General features: G+C 41.8%; 1 protein-coding gene across 1 annotated transcript in view; it reads right to left on the reverse strand.

Annotated features, from left to right (window-relative positions):
- Window positions 1–4,372: 4,372 nt before the first annotated feature.
- The window catches only part of LOC142932484 (synaptophysin-like), a 42,797-nt gene continuing 26,977 nt past the window's right edge, over window positions 4,373–20,192 (reverse strand). Inside the window, exons 2-8 of the mRNA XM_076076359.1 lie at window positions 16,118–16,183; window positions 9,471–9,595; window positions 8,963–9,161; window positions 8,637–8,828; window positions 6,690–6,905; window positions 6,374–6,448; window positions 4,373–5,303 (exon numbers count right to left, since the gene is read on the reverse strand). Of these exons, the coding sequence (XP_075932474.1) occupies window positions 6,389–6,448; window positions 6,690–6,905; window positions 8,637–8,828; window positions 8,963–9,161; window positions 9,471–9,595; window positions 16,118–16,183 (858 nt within the window). The 3' untranslated portion in view covers window positions 4,373–5,303; window positions 6,374–6,388. The remainder of the gene's footprint in view (window positions 5,304–6,373; window positions 6,449–6,689; window positions 6,906–8,636; window positions 8,829–8,962; window positions 9,162–9,470; window positions 9,596–16,117; window positions 16,184–20,192) is intronic.

The following is a 20,192-nucleotide window of genomic DNA, read 5'->3' on the forward strand; positions in this document are numbered from 1 at the left end:
TTTGTCAACACTGTTAAACCTCTTCTTTATGTTGGTCAACACTGTTGATCCTCCTCTTTACGTTGGTCAACACTGTTGAACCTCCTCTTTACGTTGTTCAACAGTGTGGAAACTCTTCTTTACGTTGGTCAACAGTGTGGAACCTCTCCTTTACGTTTGTCAACACTGGGACCTCTTCTTTACGTTTGTCAACACTGTGGAACCTCCTCTTTACGTTGGTCAACACTGTGGAACCTCTTCCTTACGTTTGTCACAACTGTTGAACCTCCTCTTTACGTTTGTCAACACTGTTGAACCTTTTCTTTACGTTGGTCAACAGTATGGATCCTCTTCTTTACGTTTGTCAACACTGTGGAACCTCTTCTTTACATTGGTCAACAGTGTGGAACCTCTTCTTTACATTGGTCAACAGTGTGGAACCTCTTCTTTACATTGGTCAACAGTGTTGAACCTCTTCATGTTGGTCAACAGTGTGGAACCTCTTCTTTACATTGGTCAACACTGTGGAACCTCCTCTTTAAGTTGGTCAACACTGTGGAACCTTTTCTTTACATTGGTCAACAATATGGATCCCCTCCTTTACATTGGTCAACAATATGGATCCTCTTCTTTACGTTTGTCAACAGTATGGAACCTCTTCTTTACGTTTGTCAACAGTATGGAACCTCTTCTTTACGTTTATCAACAGTGTGGAAGCTCTTCTTTACGTTTGTCAACACTGTGGAACCTCTTCTTTACGTTTGTCAACACTGTGGAACCTCTTCTTTACGTTTGTCAACAGTGTTGAACCTCTTCTTTACGTTTGTGAACAGTGTTGAACCTCTTCTTTACGTTTGTCAACACTGTGGAACCTTCTCTTTACGTTTGTCAACACTGTGGAACCTCCTCTTTACGTTGGTCAACAGTGTGGAACCTCTTCTTTACATTGGTCAACAGTGTGGAACCTCTTCTTTACATTGGTCAACAGTGTTGAACCTCTTCTTTATGTTGGTCAACACTGTGGAACCTCCTCTTTAAGTTGATCAACACTGTGGAACCTTTTCTTTACATTGGTCAACAATATGGATCCTCTTCTTTACGTTTGTCAACAGTATGGAACCTCTTCTTTACGTTTGTCAACAGTGTGGAAGCTCTTCTTTACATTTGTCAACAGTGTGGAACCTCTTCTTTACATTGGTCAACAGTGTGGAACCTCATCTTTACGTTGGTCAACAGTGTGGAACCTCTTCTTTACGTTGGTCAACACTGTGGAACCTCCTCTTTACGTTGGTCAACACTCTACGTTCGTCAACAGTGTGGAACCTCCTCTTTATGTTTGTCAACACTGTTAAACCTCTTCTTTATGTTGGTCAACACTGTTGATCCTCCTCTTTACGTTGGTCAACACTGTTGAACCTCCTCTTTACGTTGTTCAACAGTGTGGAAACTCTTCTTTACGTTGGTCAACAGTGTGGAACCTCTCCTTTACGTTTGTCAACACTGGGACCTCTTCTTTACGTTTGTCAACACTGTGGAACCTCCTCTTTACGTTGGTCAACACTGTGGAACCTCTTCCTTACGTTTGTCACAACTGTTGAACCTCCTCTTTACGTTTGTCAACACTGTTGAACCTTTTCTTTACGTTGGTCAACAGTATGGATCCTCTTCTTTACGTTTGTCAACACTGTGGAACCTCTTCTTTACATTGGTCAACAGTGTGGAACCTCTTCTTTACATTGGTCAACAGTGTGGAACCTCTTCTTTACATTGGTCAACAGTGTTGAACCTCTTCATGTTGGTCAACAGTGTGGAACCTCTTCTTTACATTGGTCAACACTGTGGAACCTCCTCTTTAAGTTGGTCAACACTGTGGAACCTTTTCTTTACATTGGTCAACAATATGGATCCCCTCCTTTACATTGGTCAACAATATGGATCCTCTTCTTTACGTTTGTCAACAGTATGGAACCTCTTCTTTACGTTTGTCAACAGTATGGAACCTCTTCTTTACGTTTATCAACAGTGTGGAAGCTCTTCTTTACGTTTGTCAACAGTATGGAACCTCTTCTTTACGTTGGTCAACAGTGTGGAACCTCATCTTTACGTTGGTCAACAGTGTGGAACCTCTTCTTTACGTTGGTCAACAGTGTGGAACCTCTTCTTTACATTGGTCAACAGTGTGGAACCTCTTCTTTACATTGGTCAACAGTGTTGAACCTCTTCATGTTGGTCAACAGTGTGGAACCTCTTCTTTACGTTGGTCAACACTGGAACCTCCTCTTTAAGTTGGTCAACACTGTGGAACATTTTCTTTACATTGGTCAACAATATGGATCCTCTTCTTTACATTTGTCAACACTGTGGAACCTCTTTATGTTGGTCAACAGTGTGGAACCTCTTCTTTATGTTGGTCAACACTGTGGAACCTCCTATTTACATTTGTCAACAGTGTGGAACCTCTTCTTTATGTTGGTCAACAGTGTGGAACCTCTTCTTTACGTTGGTCAACAGTGTGGAACCTCTTTATGTTGGTCAACAGTGTGGAACCTCTTCTTTACATTTGTCAACAGTATGGAACCTCTTCTTTACATTTGTCAACAGTGTGGAACCTCTTCTTTACATTTGTCAACAGTGTGGAACCTCTTCTTTACATTTGTCAACAGTGTGGAACCTCTTCTTTACGTTGGTCAACAGTGTGGAACCTCATCTTTACGTTGGTCAACAGTGTGGAACCTCTTCTTTACGTTGGTCAACATTGTTGAACCTCTTCTTTACGTTTGTCAACACTGTGGAACCTCCTCTTTACGTTGGTCAACACTCTACGTTCGTCAACAGTGTGGAACCTCCTCTTTATGTTTGTCAACACTGTTAAACCTCTTCTTTACGTTTGTCAACAGTGTGGAACCTCTTCTTTACGTTTGTCAACACTGTGGAACCTCTTCTTTACGTTTGTCAACAGTGTTGAACCTCTTCTTTACGTTTGTGAACAGTGTTGAACCTCTTCTTTACGTTTGTCAACACTGTGGAACCTTCTCTTTACATTTGTCAACACTGTGGAACCTCCTCTTTACGTTGGTCAACACTGTGGAACCTCCTCTTTACGTTGGTCAAGTGTGGAACCTCTTCTTTATGTTGGTCAACACTGTGTAACCTCTTCTTTACATTGGTCAACAGTGTGCAACCTCTTCTTTACGTTTGTCAACAGTGTGGAACCTCTTCTTTACGTTTGTCAACACTGTGGAACCTCTTCTTTACGTTTGTCAACAGTGTTGAACCTCTTCTTTACGTTTGTCAACAGTGTTGAACCTCTTCTTTACATTGGTCAACAGTGTGGAACCTCTTCTTTACGTTGGTCAACAGTGTGGAACCTCTTCTTTACGTTGGTCAACACTGTGGAACCTCTTCTTTACGTTTGTCAACAGTGTTGAACCTCTTCTTTACGTTTGTCAACACTGTGGAACCTCCTCTTTACGTTGGTCAACACTCTACGTTCGTCAACAGTGTGGAACCTCCTCTTTATGTTTGTCAACACTGTTAAACCTCTTCTTTACGTTTGTCAACAGTGTGGAACCTCTTCTTTACGTTTGTCAACACTGTGGAACCTCTTCTTTACGTTTGTCAACAGTGTTGAACCTCTTCTTTACGTTTGTGAACAGTGTTGAACCTCTTCTTTACGTTTGTCAACACTGTGGAACCTTCTCTTTACATTTGTCAACACTGTGGAACCTCCTCTTTACGTTGGTCAACACTGTGGAACCTCTTTACGTTGGTCAAGTGTGGAACCTCTTCTTTATGTTGGTCAACACTGTGTAACCTCTTCTTTACGTTGGTCAACAGTGTGCAACCTCTTCTTTACGTTTGTCAACAGTGTGGAACCTCTTCTTTACGTTTGTCAACACTGTGGAACCTCTTCTTTACGTTTGTCAACAGTGTTGAACCTCTTCTTTACGTTTGTCAACAGTGTTGAACCTCTTCTTTACATTGGTCAACAGTGTGGAACCTCTTCTTTACGTTGGTCAACAGTGTGGAACCTCTTCTTTACGTTGGTCAACACTGTGGAACCTCTTCTTTACGTTTGTCAACAGTGTTGAACCTCTTCTTTACGTTTGTCAACAGTGTGGAACCTCCTCTTTACGTTGGTTCACCTGAAATGTTTCTATGTCGTAGCATCTTTTGTCACCTAACGTTGCTACTTTGTCTCTGTAACATGGAACCTTGTTGCTTAGCAACCATGACGGCACATAATACCTTTACAAACAGCGAGGAGACAAGGGAGGAGGGAATGAGGAGACGAGGGTTAAGAGAGTGAGGGAAAAAAGGGAGGAGAGAGGGGGGAGGACACAAGGAGACACTAGAGATCATCAGTTCATTGGTTCACTCTCAGATAACAGACTCAGAACACTTTGTAGTTTATTGAAACTTTACATTGATAAACACAGCCGGGGGGGTCTCCATAGCAACAACTCACACACATCATCATCATCATCATGGTTACTGATGCTGAACAGAATATCATCATACAGGAAGTTACATCACAGACGAAGAAGAAGAATCATCAAGTTTGTTTTCAGACCCAAAACTTCCCAGAAAGACTTTTACAAAATAAACAGCTCACGGCTGCTGCTGATTGGCTGAGAGCCGAGAAGAGAAGACAGTTAACGAATCACAGACGTCCGTTTGAAGAACACCAGAACTCTGAGACCTTAAATCTCTGTTCTTATCGATGGAGTCTGGTGTGTTGGTTTCATGAGTTGAAGCTTCACAGATGTTTCTACTTGTTGAATACAGATCATTGAGCGTGATCAGGTGTGATATTGATTATTAATATTAATGAGTCATATTGATATTCAGACTGTAATGACCAGGAGCCATTTTGGATCCAGGTCACCATGAAGCTGGAGTCCGGACCGGGTTGTGGGTGTCGCCGCTGTGACATCACTTCCTGTGTTTATTTACATGCAGCAAGACAAACAGCCAACAGCTGGGAGGTGATGTCGGCGGATTCTTCGCTGGTTGTAGTTGGGATCTGATTGGTGAACCCGGTCTGAACAGTTTCATGATTGGCCGGTGTTGATCCTGGAGGGGGCGGGGCATACAACGAGGGGCGGGGCTTATCCTGGGGTTCAATAGGAAACATGAAGATATAATCTATACAACACAAACATACATTCTGTCCACAGGTTATGTTCTTTAATATGAATAACTCATTAATTCATTATCGAGGACATCTAACCCCCCCCCCCCCCCCCATTCACTCTGCAGACAGGAGTGTTGCATTGTGGGTAGGTTGCAGGCGACCCACTCTTGGTTCACTCCAGTGTTTCCTATGCAGGAGACAAACATGAAAAAGAGTCAGGTCTCTAATAATAATAATATATATTATTTATAATATAATAAGTCTCTAATAATATATATCAGGGGTCTTCAACGTGTTTCAGGCCAAGGACCCCCAAACTGATAGAGAGATGGAGCAGGGACCCCCGACTATATATATTGTATAAAACTGGGCCTAGTGCCGTGTATAAACATACCTCTTTATTGTGCATTCAATACTAAGCTATTCAAATAACACACAGGTTCATATCTTCATGTTGTTATTTTAACATGTGCAAGGTACAGTGAGTAGGGGGGCCGTGCCACTGACATTTAGAAACATACCTTGTCAGCTGATACCAATGCCAATATCAACATTGTCTGTCAATTGCATGATAATCATCATACGAGCTATTCACACTGATGTTTTCATTTTAAAAATAAATGTGGAAACTAAAATGAGTGATGCCCTATTAGTGCCACTGCTATGCATAAACATACCTGTTATCTTTCATACAATACTGAACTATTAAAATAATGGACACATTCATGTTTAGAGAAAAAAAAAAATTTGTTTTTAATTGTCTAATCAACCAAAACTGTCGCGGACCCTCTGCAGTACCTCCGCAGACCCCCTAGGGGCCGCGGACCCCCTGTTGAAGACCTCTGATATATATTATAAAGAATATTGTATTTATATACATATTATATATAATATAATATGTTATATTATATTATATATAATATAATATGTATCCAAAAATATATATATTATATATTATATAATAAGTCTCTAATAATAAAAGTATCACTGATAATTGTATAAAAACTGTGATGAATAATATTTAGTTTTAATAAAGAAAATCTAAATTTGGTTCTCTTAAAACGACGGATATGGAGCATAATTTAAATCATCTGTAGTTTCATCAGTGAGTTTCACATATTTCGGGCTCTAGTGAGTCACAATGAACTAATTATTTATTTATTGATCACTGGACTTTTCATTTAAAGTGCCTTGAAGAAGTGAGTTGAATGGACCAATCAGGGAGCGACCCCAGCCTCTACTTCCTGTGTGACTCACCTGCTTCCTGTCTGTTCACATCTGATTGGAGAAGGAGGTTGGCGCCCCCTGCTGGCCGTAGCCGATCTCTGCCTCCTGTAGGAAACAGGAAACACAGTCATGTGACGTGGTCATGTGACGTCGTACATCTTGCGTCGACTTTTAAAACGTAGTTCATAGTCGTAGTTGAAACGTTTAGTCGTGCATTTCTGAATTTTTATAATAATATTTAAAATATCGAACTGACAAGAACAATATTTCCATGTTTGGGGATTTTACTCGGAAGGAAAAGTCATTTTTAAACTTGTCCACGTGTCTTTAGACTCAAACTCCTCACCTGGTTGTACCCCTGCTGGCTGTACTCGGGTTGGTAGCCTCCCTGGTTGCTGGCGTACGGGTCTTGTTCGTACGCCCCCTGCTGGCCGTAAGTGTCCGGAGCGGCGGGTTTCTCCTGAGGAGGCGGAGCTCTCATGAAAGGAGCGATGATGCCCGTCTCCTTAAAGACGAACCACAGGTTCCCGACCCAGAGGATCAGGTTTATGAAGCCGAACGCCTGGAGGAAGACCGGAGAGATTAATATCAGAGACTCGTCTCAATACATCACTCATATCATACATTATTATATTATATATACATTTATATATATATTATATTATATATAAATATATTAGCAGTGAAAGTCTAGCAATAGGAGCAGTGAAAGTCTAAAACATAAATTGGATCCTGAATGTGACTTTAAATAATAACTACTGAGTATCTGAACCGGTGGACTCTGGTCCTCCATGTGGACTATAGTCCTCCATGTGGACTGTAGTCAGTGGTGTATAAAGTACTCAAAAGCCATACTTGAGTAAAAGTAAAGATACCTTACTGGAAAACTACTCCAGTAAAAGTGAAAGTCACCTATTAGAATACTACTTGAGTAAAAGTCTTAAAGTATCTGATATTTATTGTACTTAAGTATCAAAAGTAATTTTCTGATATTAAATGTACTTAAGTATTGAAAGTAAAAGTACAAGTACATGCTGTTAATAAAAAAGCAAAGGGTCAGAATTTTGAGAATTATGAAGTTTATTCTTTTAAGTGCTGTGGCCACCATGACCAAGGACATGGACTGGACGTGGACGTGGACTGTAGTCCTCCATGTTGACTCCGGTCCTCCATGTGGACTCCGGTCCTCCATGTGGACTGTAGTCTTCCATGTTGACTCCGGTCCTCCATGTGGACTGTAGTCCTCCATGTAGACTCCGGTCCTCCATGTGGACTGTAGTCCTCCATGTAGACTATAGTCCTCCATGTTGACTCTGGTCCTCCATGTGGACTATAGTCCTCCATGTAGACTCCGGTCCTCCATGTGGACTCCGGTCCTCCATGTGGACTATAGTCCTCCATGTGGACTCCGGTCCTCCATGTGGACTATAGTCCTCCATGTTGACTCCGGTCCTCCATGTCGACTGTAGTCCTCCATGTTGACTCCGGTCCTCCATGTGGACTCCGGTCCTCCATGTGGACTGTAGTCCTCCATGTTGACTCCGGTCCTCCATGTGGACTCCGGTCCTCCATGTGGACCGTAGTCCTCCATGTAGACTCCGGTCCTCCATGTGGACTGTAGTCTTCCATGTTGACTCCGGTCCTCCATGTGGACTGTAGTCCTCCATGTAGACTCCGGTCCTCCATGTGGACTATAGTCCTCCATGTTGACTCCGGTCCTCCATGTGGACTATAGTCCTCCATGTTGACTCCGGTCCTCCATGTGGACTCCGGTCCTCCATGTGGACTGTAGTCCTCCATGTAGACTCCGGTCCTCCATGTGGACTATAGTCCTCCATGTTGACTCCGGTCCTCCATGTGGACTGTAGTCTTCCATGTTGACTCCGGTCCTCCATGTGGACTGTAGTCCTCCATGTAGACTCCGGTCCTCCATGTGGACTGTAGTCCTCCATGTAGACTCCGGTCCTCCATGTGGACTATAGTCCTCCATGTTGACTCCGGTCCTCCATGTGGACTATAGTCCTCCATGTTGACTCCGGTCCTCCATGTAGACTCCGGTCCTCCATGTGGACTATAGTCCTCCATGTTGACTCCGGTCCTCCATGTGGACTCCGGTCCTCCATGAAAGAGGAGGTGAACTCATTCGTCCTCTGATTAATCTTCATACGTTTGTATCTTTGAGAACTTTGACTTTTTTTAGAACGACAAATGAATATTTAACAGAACTGAAATCCTGGTTTCTTTCAGCGGTGAGTCTCAGCCCACCAGACCTGCAGAGTCCTCATGGTCTCACCACGGAGGTGTTGAGTCCGGACATGACCGGGTCGTGGACTTCGCGGCAGCGGTTCCCTTCGGTCTCGCAGGCCGAGATCAGAGTGATGACCTCGTCGGGGTCGGTGGCCGTCTTCACGTCGGACAGACCTTTGGCCCACGCAGCCGAACTCACCAACCACATGAAGGAGAACACGGAGGTCACCGCCAGGTCCTGCACACACACACACACACACACACACACACACACACACACACACACACACACACACACACACACACACACACACTGTGACACGCACGTCTCCCAGAGGTCAGAAGTCAGAGGTCTCACGGCGGTGGACTCACGAGCAGCGGGCCCTTGTTGTTCTCTTTGTACTTGTCGAAGAAGAAGACGTAGATGCTGAGAGCCGCGGTGGAGTAGAGGAAGGCGAAGACGCCGATGGTGACGAAGAACTCTGCTGAGGAAGAGTAGTCGCCCACCAGGAAGAGACGCTCCGTGTTCCCCCCCTGACAGGTGGGGGCGTCGAAGTACACCTGGTGGAGTCTGAGAGAGGGGGAGGAGCTTCAGCGTTAGCTACGTAGCTCTGATGAGGATGTTTTATTGACTGTCAGAGGAAACGTTTATAAAACTAATATGAATAAAATAATAATAACTAGAAAAGAACAATTACTAAAGTTCTACTTGAACTTGAGCATTCTAACATGCTAATGTTAGCTTTAGCATGTACACATTGCTGACATGCTATTGCTGACATGCTAATGCTAACAATAGCATTATGTACATGCTAATGCTAACATTAGATTGATTGATTACATTGATGATATTAATGATATTGATGAGTGCTGCACTGACCTGAACGGATACTCAAACTCCACCTCGATAGCCAGGTCGCTCTCTGTCCGGTTCTTACACTCCACCGCCATCCGGAACATCCCAGAATAACTGCCACAGGTGGAGAAGGCAAAGATGGCGAAGAACTGGAGGAGGAGACCAAATATTATTGAATAATAACTAAAATACAGAGATTCACTGCTGCTTTCAGCTAGTGCTGGGCGGTATGACCAAAAATGTGTATCACGGTATTTTGTAAGATTCTGGCGGTTTCACGGTATATCGTGGTATTTTTTTCTTTCGCCTTAACGCATTAATTAATTTGCGCCGAAAATTATTTTATCGCGCGTTTAATTATTAAGCGGACATTTTTAACACAAGAACCGGCCGGCAGCGAGCGGTGAACAGCTGTTTGTGTGGCGTCTCTTCCGTCTCTTCCTGTTTCCTTCACCTACATTCCCCTGGGTCCTAAGTCCCTCCATGTACAGCTTCTAATCACCCTCTATGTACCATCGTACATTTATAACAAATACCACACAGACCCAGCTCCTCTCTTGGGCACAGACTCTATCGGTGCATCTCTCGCTCTGTTCTGTTCTTTAATGTAATGTTACTGTAGCGACGGAGCCTCTCCCAGCTGTTAGCAGACTGTTGTTAGCGAGCTAACTAGCGAGCTGTACCCAGCATGCTGTTCAGCGGTGAAATTTTATAAATGTACAATTATTAGTGTCACAAACTGTTGTGTCGGGGTGTTTTGTTGTTAAAGAGCGTTAGTTGTGGGTTATTAATTGTTGTTATAAAGTTATAATCATGACTAGAGGTCCCTCTCAATACACTCAATACAACTAGCTCCTAGTGTAGCGCTACCAGCCGCAAACAATATATTTTGCTGCCTGTTGAAGACAGACAGCAGTTGTTTCGGCTATGCACCGGTATGACGGTGTGTGAAAATTCATATCATACGGTGTCAAGAAAAGTTGAGTTGAGCTCCCAGGAAGGCTGCCTTAAAAAGGAGGAATACATGTTCGATATATGAATCAGGCTTAAATAGACACAAAGCGTATAGTCAAAAGTTGACAGAATGTATTCTAAATAATCATATTAATGCAAGTGTGTAGTACGTAGTGTACTGTACTGTACTGTAGTGTAGCTGTGCCCCTGCTAATATATCCTGCAATAAATATCTAATCTGCATTTAAAGTAAATTTCTCAAGAGAATTCATTTGCCTAAGTCGTAAAAGTTCCTCGTAGCAGTAAAAAGTTTAATGTATTGTATGTTTAACAACAAGAGTTCTGAATGGTTATCCTAGTGACCAGTCCACTTAACAGTCCCTTACGGTTTTAGTTGTAATCCTAGCCGTTAAAACCTAACCTGGCAATTTACCAAGAGCCCGGATCCAGAAGAAGAAAGCTGCCATAGCTGACGCGACTGGTAGAAGCGCCCGGCCAGGGTGGCCCCTCGGCCGAGTGCACGTTACCAGAGGAAGCAGGGTAGACGTCAGGAGTAACGGTAGTTAGCAGAGCCAGGCGAGTTTCTGAGTCAGTAGGTAGCCCCGTATCGGGCCAGAGAACCCCCGGATCTAACACGTGGCGCCCGAACAGGGACTTGACGGAAAAAGAGTACGTTGAGTCCAAGAAGAAGAATCCTGGCCGAGAGAGGCTGCCGTTCGTGTACGAAGGACCCGAGGAGGTGAGACTTGGGTAGAAAGTAACGCTGCCCAAGCCTCCAGTGAAGTTCGACTGCGAGACATCCGACGCATCGAAGCTGTGCGTGGTATTTACAAAGCCAGCACAGAAGAAGCCACAGACGTCGGAGGAGCATCGACCAGACTCATCCGACGCTGAGAGGGGCCAGAGCCTGATCCCATCCCTGACTCAACACGCGACGAGAGGCTTTGGGAGGAAGGCGACTCGAGACAACAAAGACAAAGACAAAGTCCAAGATGGAAGAGCAACAGAGAGGACCAGATGATCCAGGAGGCAGCCAGGCACCGGAGGGGACTCATCAGATCGAGCCAGTGACATCGCCAGAGGACCGGACGGAGGGATCGGCACCGGATGGCAGCAAGGACCAGGAGGACGACACGGCAGGAGGAGCGGCATCGGGAGATTCGACAACGGGCAGAGACGAAGAAGGCAACGTCCGACATCAGGTCATCCTGCTGGGGAGAGGATGGACCACCTGGGACGCCTCCGTCCAACAACACCTAAACGACCTTCATCCAGAAGGGGACAGGGCGTCGATCGAAGAAGAAGTAGAACAGCAGTGCAAAGACAAGGGGGGGGGGGGGGGTATACAGCTCCCCTCACTCTTAATGGAATGGCAGTAGTGGTGGTAAAGTGTTCGAAACGCCCGCAAAGCAAGAAGCAAGTGGGAGAATGGCTGTCCTGGTGGCTCGAGGTAATGAAATCCATCCATGGAAAAATAGTCACCTTGATAAGCCCCTCAAAAGACTGGGAAGAAAATGGGTTCGAGAGCGCTAAAAGTAAAAAAGTGGCTCACGAAGACCTATGGCGAAAAATAGCCGAATTGCGGCTAAGTATGGAGCTCGAGGTGGTGCACAAGAGGGCCCACACACGAGAAGGAACTCACTGGCAGGGAAACGACGAAGTGGATCGTTTCGTCCAGATGAGACAAGTTGTCTTTGTTGGGATCGAGAAGTGGGAAGAGCTGCCCAAAGGAAGGGTAGTCCCAGAAGAGAACGTGAAGGAAGTGGTGCAGGCGGTACATGGCGCACTAGGACATGCAGGCACCGTTCCGATGCGAAGGGAACTGGAAAAGCAGCGACTCTGGATTCCTGAAAGAGAGGTCCGAAGAATCCTAAAAGACTGAGTTGTGTGGTCAATACAACGCAGGAAGGAGAGGACAAAAGGTGGGAGGACTCACCATTACAGCAACACCGTTCAACTCAAGAAAAGAGGAATCCAAGGAGTGGGACAGCTGAAGCCAGTTCCATACTCGGAGAAAACCAGGAACTCAAGAATGGCCAACAACATACAAGGTTTACCACCCTACGTCAGAGTGGCCACTGTCAAAGGGGTGGTTACCATGAGAAGGAGTACTACGGGGCTCTGTGCAGGCAGAGCCCTGAAGAAGTTGCAGTATGCGAAGAGAGGATTTCTCTCCGAAGAAAAGGGGGTCTTAGAAAAGAATATAAGACCGCCACTCGCTAGCTCGCTATGCTTAACGCTTTAACGTAATATTAATGAAGTCTTTGTGTACGGGCTCCTGCTATTGGAGCCACTGGGGTTGGACGGGCTGGTGGTGGTCGACAGCTGGGAGCAGGAATCAGGACCGTCTTCACCAGAGGACGACGTACTCGTCATCACGGCCCCGGAGGACGACAACTTTCTGCAAGGATACGACTAGCGGAGCGTGGCAGCCTGAGACCTCAAGAAGGGGGTGTCAAGAAAAGTTGAGTTGAGCTCCCAGGAAGGCTGCCTTAAAAAGGAGGAATACATGTTCGATATATGAATCAGGCTTAAATAGACACAAAGCGTATAGTCAAAAGTTGACAGAATGTATTCTAAATAATCATATTAATGCAAGTGTGTAGTACGTCGATTTATGAAGTGATTTAACAAATGTAAAACTGATAATAATAATGTATGTGTATCTGAGTAAAGTGAAGTCTGTGTGTGTGGAAAGAGCTGATGTAAGCAGGGTGGGGGCCTTAAAGGCTGAGATCATAACAGATGTTGGAGTGTTGTCCGAGCACATACACGGGTGTAACCTGACACACGCTCAGAGCATTGAGGAAGTGAGAGCACCCACACAGGGAAGTTAGGTAGTTTCCAGAACAGACACACACACAGAAAGATGGGTGTTGTTCGCAGCACATACACATAATCAATGATGTCATGATAATCATGTGCTGAGTTAGGAAGTGTTGGGGAGGGGGGGGAGAGAGAGCCCAAAAGTGTTATAAAAAGAGAGACTTGCAAAGAGCAAGACAGGATTCATCGCGGGACGCCGACCAAGTGGACAAAGATTGAAAGACGGAGATTTTCCTCTCCCCCCTGTTTGACTTTAACAACCGGACAACAGATGGACGCAGCCGCCCTAAAGACTTTGTACTGAGCCTGAGGGATCGCTGAACGGACTTCGTTGGCCGCGCAGGAGGAGCCGAAGGTTCGGCCAGACCTTCGCTCCTAAAAACCCCAAAAGGACTTTTTATTACATCGTGAATCCAGCTCCACCGAGCCGCCTCGGCATCGAAAATTAATGAGTATAATCTAAGAAGAAATTGTAACCTGATCAAATCAAGTATAGTATTATTTTATGTGAGCTGTAGCTGTGCCCCTGCTAATATATCCTGCAATAAATATCTAATCTGCATTTAAAGTAAATTTCTCAAGAGAATTCATTTGCTGAAGTAGTAAAAGTTCCTCGTGGCAGTAAAAAGTTAAATCTATTGTATGTTTAACAACAAGAGTTCTGAATGGTTATCCTAGTGACCAGTCCACTTAACAGTCTCTTACGGTTTTAGTTATAATCCTAGCCGTTAAAATCTAACCTGGCAATTTACCAAGAGCCCGGATCCAGAAGAGGAAAGCTGCCATAACTGACGCGACTGGTAGAAGCGCCCGGCCAGGGTGGCCCCTCGGCCAAGTGCACGTTACCAGAGGAAGCAGGGTAGACGTCAGGAGTAACGGTAGTTAGCAGAGCCAGGCGAGTTTCCTCACAGAACATCAGCTCGCCAATCTTTTAATAGAGAGCTGAGTCAGTAGGTAGCCCCGTATCGGGCCAGAGAACCCCCGGATCAACGGGAAATTAAATCCGGTATATCGGTATACCGCCCAGCACTACTTTCAGCTACACGCTAACATAATCACAGTGACAAAACTATCATGCTTATGTTTACCATGTTCACCATATGTTAGCATGCTAACACTAGCTAATGATCAGTTATCAGTCTTTAGTTCTATAGGTGTTTGGTCACGAACCAAAGTGTTGGACACATCAACATGTTGACCTGAGGATCAATAAAGTTATTACAGTTCATCCTGAATGATGAAGAAATATTCATCTCCATCCCATAATAGTTGTTGAGATGTTTCACCTGAACCACTTCACCTTTGTTGATGTTTTGCTTTAAAGCTGCATTGTTAGAAAAGTGTTGGCCCTGAGGGTCTGAGGCCCATGAGGGCTTGTTTTAAAGTCTAAATGTTTATCAAAAATCTTTGATCGAACAATAGATCTTTGATAGAACAGTAGAACTTTGATAGAACAGTAGATCTTTGATAGAACAGTAGATCTTTGATAGAACAGTAGATGTCTGATAGAACAGTAGATGTCTGATAGAACAATAGATCTTTGTTAGAACAGTAGATGTTTGATAGAACAATAGATCTTTGATAGAACAATATATCTTTGTTAGAACAGTAGATCTTTGATAGAACAGTAGATCTCTGATAGAACAGTAGATCTCTGATAGGATAGTAGATATTTGATAGAACAGTAGATCTTTGATAGAACAGTAGATGTCTGATAGAACAGTAGATCTTTGATAGAACAGTAGATCTTTGATAGAAGTGTAGATGTCTGATAGAACAGTAGATGTCTGATAGAACAACAGATCTTTGTTAGAACAGTAGATGTTTGATAGAACAATAGATCTTTGATAGAACAATAGATCTTTGATAGAACAATAGATCTTTGTTAGAACAGTAGATGTTTGATAGAACAGTAGATGTTTGATAGAACATTAGATCTTTGATGGATCAGTTGATGTTTGATAGAACAGTAGATCTTTGATAAAACAGTAGATCTTTGATTGAACAGTATATATTTGATAGAGCAGTAGATGTTTGATAGAAAAGTAGATCTTTGATAGGACAGTAGATCTTTGATAGAGCAGTAGATCTTTGATAGGACAGTAGATCTTTGATAGAGCAGTAGATCTTTGATAGAACAGTAGATCTTTGATAGAACAGTAGATCTTTGATTGAACAGTAGATCTTTGATAGAGCAGTAGATCTTTGATAGAACAGTAGATCTTTGATAGGACAGTAGATCTTTGATAGGACAGTAGATCGTTGATATGACAGTTGATCGTTGATAGAACAGTAGATCGTTGATAGAACAGTAGATCTTTGATAGGACAGTAGATCGTTGATAGAACAGTAGATCGTTGATAGAACAGTAGATCGTTGATAGAACAGTAGATTGTTGATAGAACAGTAGATGTTTGATAGAACAGTATAACTTTGATAGAACAGTAGATCTTTGATAGAACAGTAGATCTTTGATAGGACAGTAGATCTTTGATAGGACAGTAGATCGTTGATAGAACAGTAGATCGTTGATAGAACAGTAGATCTTTGATAGAACAGTAGATCTTTGATAGGACAGTAGATCGTTGATAGAACAGTAGATGTTTGATAGAACAGTATAACTTTGATAGAACAGTAGATCTTTGATAGAACAGTAGATCTTTGATAGGACAGTAGATCTTTTATAGAACAGTAGATCTTTGATAGGACAGTAGATCTTTGATTGAACAGTAGATCTTTGATTGAACAGTAGATCGTTGATAGAACAGTAGATGTTTGATAGAACAGTAGATGTTTGATAGGACAGTAGATCTTTGATAGAACAGTATAACTTTGATAGAACAGTAGATCTTTGATAGAACAGTAGATCTTTGATAGAGAGATGAACTGACCCATTGTAAGGCCTTAATGAAGCCCAGAGGAACCTTCAGCACCCGGAACTGACCCTGAGCCACCATCTGCAGACAGAAAGAGAGAAGACGGTTACATTCATTCATTTAGAACATCATGACATTACAGTCATTTAGTAGATGCTTATATCCAGTGACTTACAATTCAGATTCAATCACATTAGGCTGTAGGCACAGCTATGGGAGCACAAGGCATGGCACAAGATTCCAAGGGAGGATTTCTGTTTCCCAGTTTGACGCCCAAATGGTCAAATTTTTCTTTGGGGTCAGGGACACATCGACGTGCCACTAGCAGAGCCGGGGATCGAACCGCCGATCCTCTGATTGAAGGACAGCCCTGCTCTCCACTTAGCCACGGTCAAATTATTTCAACAGAAGTTTATTTTGGTTGAACCAGGATTTAAACATTTCAGCACAAATTAAATCAGACAGTTAAAATTAATGAAAAATAAATAAATAAATATAATAAACAAACAAAACAACAACTAATATATAAAATAAATAAAAATTTAATTTGTAAATTCATAGTAAAAATAAAATGGCGTACAAGCGTATTTTTTATCTTTGTATTGATCATTTTTGAGAAAGTATTTAAAAGATATTATTATAATATAAAAATGTACACGATTAAGATGTTTTTCATTTAAAACAAGTAAGATGATGGAACAGACAAATGAACAACTCCTGTTACAGCTTATTTAATACAACACACAGTAACAGTAACATTTTCACGATGTTCTCAGAATGTTTTGGAACATTTTCACGATGTTCTCTGAATGTTTTGGAGCATTTTCACAATGTTGTCAGAATGTTTTGGAACATTTTCACGATGTCAGAATGTTTTGGAACATTTTAATGATGTTCTCAGAATGTTTTGGAACATTTTCACGATGTTCTCAGAATGTTTTGAAACATTTCCACGATGTTCTCAGTGTTTTGGGAACATTTTCACGATGTTCTCAGTGTTTTGGGAACATTTTCACGATGTTCTCAGAATGTTTTGGGAACATTTTCACGATGTTCCCAGTATGTTCTCAGAATGTTTTGGGAACATTTTCACGATGTTCTCAGTGTTTTGGGAACATTTTCAAGATGTTCTCAGTGTTTTGGGAACATTTTCACGAGGTTCTCAGAATGTTTTGGGAACATTTTCACGATGTTCTCAGAATGTTTTGAAACATTTTCACAATGTTCTGTGTTTTGGGAACATTTTCACGATGTTCTTAGTGTTTTGGGAACATTTTCACGATGTTCTCAGCATGTTTTGGAGCATTTTCACGATGTTCTCAGAATGTTTTGGAGCATTTTCACGATGTCAGAATGTTTTGGAACATTTTAATGATGTTCTCAGAATGTTTTGGAACATTTTCACAATGTTCTGAGAATGTTTTGAAACATTTTCACGATGTTCTGAGAATGTTTTGGAACATTTTCACGATGTTCTCAGAAAGTTTTGGAACATTTTCACGATGTTCTCAGTGTTTTGGGAACATTTTCACGATGTTCTCAGTGTTTTGGGAACATTTTCACGATGTTCTCAGAATGTTTTGAAACATTTTCACGATGTTCTCAGTGTTTTGGGAAGATTTTCACTATGTTCTCAGTGTTTTGGGAACATATTCACGAGGTTCTCAGAATGTTTTGGAACATTTTCACGATGTTCTCAGTGTTTTGGAACATTTTCACGATGTTCTCAGAATGTTTTGAAACATTTTCACGATGTTCTCAGAATGTTTTGGAACATTTTCACGAGGTTCTCAGAATGTTTTGGAACATTTTCACGATGTTCTCAGAATGTTTTGAAACATTTTCACGATGTTCTCAGAATGTTTTGGAACATTTTCACAATGTTCTCAGTGTTTTGGGAACATTTTCACGAGGTTCTCAGAATGTTTTGGAACATTTTCACGATGTTCTCAGAATGTTTTGAAACATTTTCACGATGTTCTCAGAATGTTTTGAAACATTTTCACAATGTTCTCAGTGTTTTGGGAACATTTTCACGATGTTCTCAGAATGTTCTCAGAATGTTTTGGAACATTTTCACGATGTTCTCAGTGTTTTGGGAACATTTTCACGATGTTCTCAGTGTTTTGGGAACATTTTCACGATGTTCTCAGAAAGTTTTGGAACATTTTCACGATGTTCTCAGTGTTTTGGGAACATTTTCACGATGTTCTCAGTGTTTTGGGAACATTTTCACGATGTTCTCAGAATGTTTTGAAACATTTTCACGATGTTCTCAGTGTTTTGGGAATATTTTCACGATGTTCTCAGTGTTTTGGGAACATATTCACGAGGTTCTCAGAATGTTTTGAAACATTTTCACGATGTTCTCAGAATGTTTTGGAACATTTTCACGAGGTTCTCAGAATGTTTTGGAACATTTTCACGATGTTCTCAGAATGTTTTGGAACATTTTCACGATGTTCTCAGAATGTTTTGAAACATTTTCACGATGTTCTCAGAATGTTTTGGAACATTTTCACGAGGTTCTCAGAATGTTTTGGAACATTTTCACGATGTTCTCAGAATGTTTTGGAACATTTTCACGATGTTCTCAGAATGTTTTGAAACATTTTCACGATGTTCTCAGAATGTTTTGAAACATTTTCACAATGTTCTCAGTGTTTTGGGAACATTTTCACGATGTTCTCAGAATGTTCTCAGAATGTTTTGGAACATTTTCACGATGTTCTCAGAAAGTTTTGGAACATTTTCACGATGTTCTCAGTGTTTTGGGAACATTTTCACGATGTTCTCAGTGTTTTGGGAACATTTTCACGATGTTCTCAGAATGTTTTGAAACATTTTCACGATGTTCTCAGTGTTTTGGGAAGATTTTCACGATGTTCTCAGTGTTTTGGGAACATATTCACGAGGTTCTCAGAATGTTTTGGAACATTTTCACAATGTTCTCAGAATGTTTTGGAACATTTTCACGATGTTCTCAGTGTTTTGGGAAGATTTTCACGATGTTCTCAGTGTTTTGGGAACATATTCACGATGTTCTCAGAATGTTTTGAAACATTTTCACGATGTTCTCAGAATGTTTTGGAACATTTTCACGAGGTTCTCAGAATGTTTTGGAACATTTTCACGATGTTCTCAAAATGTTTTGAAACATTTTCACGATGTTCTCAGAATGTTTTGGAACATTTTCACAATGTTCTCAGTGTTTTGGGAACATTTTCACGATGTTCTCAGAATGTTTTGAAACATTTTCACGATGTTCTCAGTGTTTTGGGAAGATTTTCACTATGTTCTCAGTGTTTTGGGAACATATTCACGAGGTTCTCAGAATGTTTTGGAACATTTTCACGATGTTCTCAGTGTTTTGGAACATTTTCACGATGTTCTCAGAATGTTTTGAAACATTTTCACGATGTTCTCAGAATGTTTTGGAACATTTTCACGAGGTTCTCAGAATGTTTTGGAACATTTTCACGATGTTCTCAGAATGTTTTGAAACATTTTCACGATGTTCTCAGAATGTTTTGGAACATTTTCACAATGTTCTCAGTGTTTTGGGAACATTTTCACGAGGTTCTCAGAATGTTTTGGAACATTTTCACGATGTTCTCAGAATGTTTTGAAACATTTTCACGATGTTCTCAGAATGTTTTGAAACATTTTCACAATGTTCTCAGTGTTTTGGGAACATTTTCACGATGTTCTCAGAATGTTCTCAGAATGTTTTGGAACATTTTCACGATGTTCTCAGTGTTTTGGGAACATTTTCACGATGTTCTCAGTGTTTTGGGAACATTTTCACGATGTTCTCAGAAAGTTTTGGAACATTTTCACGATGTTCTCAGTGTTTTGGGAACATTTTCACGATGTTCTCAGTGTTTTGGGAACATTTTCACGATGTTCTCAGAATGTTTTGAAACATTTTCACGATGTTCTCAGTGTTTTGGGAATATTTTCACGATGTTCTCAGTGTTTTGGGAACATATTCACGAGGTTCTCAGAATGTTTTGAAACATTTTCACGATGTTCTCAGAATGTTTTGGAACATTTTCACGAGGTTCTCAGAATGTTTTGGAACATTTTC

Source organism: Anarhichas minor, unplaced genomic scaffold, assembly GCF_050575085.1.
Source record: "Anarhichas minor isolate MPS153535 unplaced genomic scaffold, ASM5057508v1 ptg000056l, whole genome shotgun sequence".
Lineage (NCBI taxonomy): Eukaryota > Metazoa > Chordata > Actinopteri > Perciformes > Anarhichadidae > Anarhichas > Anarhichas minor.